A 4,852-nucleotide genomic window follows, 5' to 3' on the forward strand; every position below is an offset into this window, starting at 1 on the left:
AAAACCCCAGTTTTATGGTTAATTTGTTATATTGGTAATATTTAGACTATAAAAAAGAAGTGAAGAAAACGTATAACTTTTTGTTACATTTGTAAAAAGTTAAAATGCAAATATACATCTATTGCTGTTAAATAACTTAAACAGTTCAGAGCCATTTTTGCATTGTTCATTGTCAAATAATAGCAGCAACACAAAAAATATGTAGATATATGCTTTTGTGCAAATGAGTTTTAGTACTATTTTAAGACCCTTATGTGAGGAAAATCCTGTCTTCTTAAAGAAGTTCAGGACCTTTTTGTTGACAGCCTTTAAAAAAAAAAACACATATACTTTTAATATTAATAATAATAATTGAACTCACCGCAAGGCTAACACTCTACTAAAATAAATCTAGTTAAATTAAGTTTTATTTACTTGGTGTTTAGTTTCTGATTCTGCCATTTTGGAGTTATTACCTTTTTATAATGTCTTTCTTTGTTTGATTTATTTTTACTCTGGCCAGTCTTTTAAGGTTAAAGCAAGTATTAAACAACTAAACAAGCTGCTTTTCTTAAAAATAATGGAAATAATGAGGACTAAAACAATCGCGAAAATATATCCGGATAGCTAGACGTTTTATTAACAATTTTCTAAAAATGTGTTCAGTTTTCAGAAAGCCTGGATTTGAACCTAAATCCAGGCTTTCTGGATTTAAATAGGCAAAGGGGAATAGTGGACTTATATGTGGCTCTGCCCTTTTTGGTGATACCTGCACCTGCATCTTCTCTTCCCTTCATCAATGCTTTTCCCCACCTCTTTTTTTCCCTTGTTTTTCTTCCCTTATTCATCCGTATTTGCTGTGAGAGGCATTTTCTGTATCACAAGCCTCAAGAATCCACAGTGTCGGAACACAAGTGGCAGCTCTACCGCAGAAAATGTCTACCCCACATCACACGGCTGCATTCCACGTTAAATCTTACTTCCTATCCCTATTAGTTTTTCTACTTACACCGTCTCTATATCTTCTCAGCATGTTTTATAAATGCTCTGAGATGCCACACATTTTTCACATTCTTTTAAATACTTGGATAGGTGATATGTGTTGTAATTCTGCTTTAAACAATATAAGATAGACCCAGTCTGACATTACAGTGCCACTATGACATTTGGGGGAGTTGCGTGACTTCATGACTGCATTGCATAGGGGAAAAAAACTGTCTGACCCTCGGAAGATTGAAGGAAAACAGGTCAGCCCCTAATTGACAAATCCAAAAATGTTTTATATAGAATTGCTTTGTAGGCTACAAGGATTGAAAATGCATTAATGATAGTTAAAATACCAATAAAGAACTATAAAAAGATTATGCTAAAATGTATCATTTTTAAAAATGTAGAATTAATAAAGAATTGAGACTCGAGCCTCTAGCTATATGAGAAAGAGAAGTAACATTAGAAGAACTTCTGGTAAGTACTGAACATCTTGTTAAAGTTAGACACAAAACAGATTACAAAACTGACACTTTTTTTTATGGATTAATGTTTAACACTGGATAAATTTAGCTGTTTAATACTCCATAGGCCTAACAAAAGTGCAAATGCATAATTAGCACACCCTCTTACTCCCAGGAGAAATTTAGTCTGAAGATTTATCTTTCTTTTGATAAAACAATAATCCTCACCCATCGAAGCGAGCGACATCAGCCAGGGCAAAAGCCACCAATCCGAAAAACAACAGGAGCTTCATGTTTGCAGTAAAGCTGGCCATTCCTGCGGACGGCACTTATACCCATCGGCCCTTCGACCATCAACCAATCCTAATTCAAGATGCATCCCTATCATACATCCTCCCTGAATGTCACCATACTGTGTACACCTGTTGGGCTTTTTTCCAATTCCCAAAGTCAATGATTAATAGATGTTTATGGAAACTCTAACCAGTGTAATTTGATTATTACTTTAAATAGAAACAATATCTTATATCTATGTTTATATTTGGAGCATTGGTAAGTACTGAATAATCAGTGATGTCTCTTCCTAGGAAATTTAAGTTATATAAAAAAAATATGTAGGCTCTTAAAAAAAACTTCCCTGTGACTAAAAAAAAAATGTGAAAAAACTGAAATACCGTAGATACTACATGAGCAATTTAACAAGGAAACTACGCTAATACGCCATAATACAGTCACATATTCCTAGAATTAAATGAAATTTAGGTATCTATTTAAGAACACACAGTAAAAAAGGAAAGTATCACAGTGCTTAGTTGCTATTGTAACCTGGATTGTTACTGAATACCACATTAATGTGTTGTTAAAACATAATCATGTAGAAAAAGTTTCAAAAAGATTAAAACTTTTTTTTTAACAAAGATTTTAACTAGCTTACACAAACACAATTAAATTAAATTACGTGTTTCATTAGTACATGTTTAGACTCAAATTAGGAGCTTATTATAACACAGCTCTACTTGGTCTAACACATTATGTAAAATCTCCATGTAGCCCCACAACCGGAGAAGTCGAAACTTTTTTTCTCTCCATTATCTTATGAGCTAGAAGTGTGTGTGGGTTTGTGTGCGTGTTCCTATTTGTGGAATAGATTGGCAACTTTTCAGGTTTCATAAGCAAAGGGAGAACATTTTACTGGTCCTCACCAGAAATAAGGTGTGGATTGTTTAGGTCAAATTTAGGGTTGGGTATGATCTGTTAATGCGTAGGTTTAGGGTTATTGTTAGGCTTCCAAAATATCAAAATAAAATAAAGATAATCCAAAATATTAGTAAAATGTCTTAATGTCAAGTAGGCCTACATATTATTCGAATATCTTATATTAAAAATTAAGATATTCGAATAATATGTACTTGAAATAAGAGACTGTAGTTTTTGTCTTGATACCAAAAAACAGCCCAACAGATTTTGCTTTCACAAGTGGAGCAGTACGTATATAACCCCAGATAGCCACAGGGATCCCCAGAGCAAAGGCGCCCAGTAGGGGCCAACCCAGGAAATCTGCCCCCTCCACCAAAGGAAGAGGTTAGAGGGCTCTGAGGAAATCCCCCAGCTGCAGCAATGCCGAAGCCGGAGCCGCAAGGACTTAAAATCTAAATCATCTTATTCCATTGGCAAAGTGTCCCACTTAGCTGCTCAGTTCAAGAAAAAATGCACTTATTTTAAGAAAATTTACTTACTAATTAGATTTTTTTTTTTTCCAGTGCAGCTGAATTACAATGGAGGTCAATGGGAATCAGCATAGTCCCCACAACTTAAAGCAAGATATCAATGCATATGTGTGTATTGCTTGAAGAGTGTTTTACACATCTATAGGGAAAATGATGTATGTTAATTGTGGCTTACTTGAATCTGAATCTGCCAGAGGGAAGTCTGGTGAAAAAGTGAGTGCCCTGGGTGGGCCTGTCTCATATGGATTTTGATGAGCAGTGGCGTTTTTTTTCTTTGATGTAATGAGGCTGGTGTACCATGCTGTTTATCCATTAGTCAGACAGCTATGGTGAAGTGCAATGGTAAAGGTTTATCAGTCCAGTTGCTTTTTCCGCAAAGGTTTTGTTCCTCCGTAGCACTCTTAGGAAGAAAAGTTGTCCTCCACCTTTTTATTTATTTGGATGGTGTTCAGTGTCCAGCGCTGTTCCTCTAGGATGTTCAGTGACATGACGCACTTAAATTCTTTCGTCTTTCACACTTTGTCCACACATTTGCTGAAGGTGTTGGAGCCATGGGTGTTGACACAGACATGGATGTACAAAGTGTAAAAGACTGGGCTCAGAACATAGCAACACCAGTATTGAGGAAAATGGTTGAGGATATAGACGTGCCAATCCTGATGTGCAGAGTGTTTCAGTCAGAAAGCCTCTGATCCACAGAGGCAGGTTCCATGTTGTACAGTAGTATATTGATCAGTCAGCTGACACTTAAGAAGTTAAACTGCAAGTAGAAATATACAAAAAAATCCTGATGTATGCTTGGTTTTTTTTTAATATTGCTGAGAATGCTGTAAGGGTCAGTGTAGAAGGCTTTTTTCCAAGAACCTGTTGGACATGTAGGAATACTAGTCAGTAAAGTTAGGTGGGATGTGAGCAAATGACATGCTGTAATGCAAGTCTCTCCATATCAGTGATTTTATTGTAAAAATAGTAAAGATATTTTAAAGGAATTCTTGATATCTAATGTTTAATGATGTTCAGCATGTTTGTTTTATCTCAATACAGAAAAAAACTCCTCTTTTCAGTTGCACCTTCAATTCTTCATGCCATGCCTTTTTAGTACTTGGTTATCTATTGCTGTTTTGCCTGCAGAAAATGCATCTCAAAGCCAGACACCAGTTTCTGGCAGCATTCCTGAGGGAGCTTCTCCTAACTGGCTCTCATCTTCACACAGACCTTCCGCAAATCTCTGAGGCTACGGTGTGAGGATCCCTCCTGCTTTGAGCAATTTACCATCATTACCCTCCCAGGATTACATAACTACAGACCTGTCGTTTTGGGTCATAAGATCCTTTTAAAAGTGTCTGGACATCATAGACCTCCTGCAGGACCCCAGAAATCTGCTCACCAAGCAAACAGGTTAGCAGATGATCTACTGTAGTCAATTGGGGAGTGCACTTCCTTCTGCCCTACCTTGGCCACCCGGAGACATACTTTGGCAAAACTGTTTGTGGAACTTAGCTCATTCAATACCACCTTTTGATCTAATTATCCTCCCTAGAAGCTCACTCACCTCACAGAGCCAGTCTCTAACTGCTAGTGGATTACCAGCTTCTTGACTGACCAGAGGAGTAGCTGAGCCTGTGAACACTAGTCCATGCATTTGTTACTTCATTTCCTTACTATCAGGGAGTCCATAACAATGTGAGTAAAATC

The 4,852-nt window shown here is 36.7% G+C and overlaps 1 protein-coding gene across 1 annotated transcript in view; it reads right to left on the reverse strand.

The window, feature by feature from the left end:
* Positions 1–1,758, reverse strand: part of cpb1 (carboxypeptidase B1) — a 9,486-nt gene extending 7,728 nt beyond the window's left edge. The window contains exon 1 of the mRNA XM_015393138.1: positions 1,659–1,758. Coding sequence (XP_015248624.1) covers positions 1,659–1,744 — 86 coding nt within the window. The 5' untranslated portion in view covers positions 1,745–1,758. The remainder of the gene's footprint in view (positions 1–1,658) is intronic.
* Positions 1,759–4,852: the final 3,094 nt, after the last annotated feature.

This window comes from Cyprinodon variegatus, unplaced genomic scaffold (genome assembly GCF_000732505.1).
Source record: "Cyprinodon variegatus isolate N-32 unplaced genomic scaffold, C_variegatus-1.0 Scaffold626, whole genome shotgun sequence".
NCBI classification, from domain to species: Eukaryota; Metazoa; Chordata; class Actinopteri; order Cyprinodontiformes; family Cyprinodontidae; genus Cyprinodon; species Cyprinodon variegatus.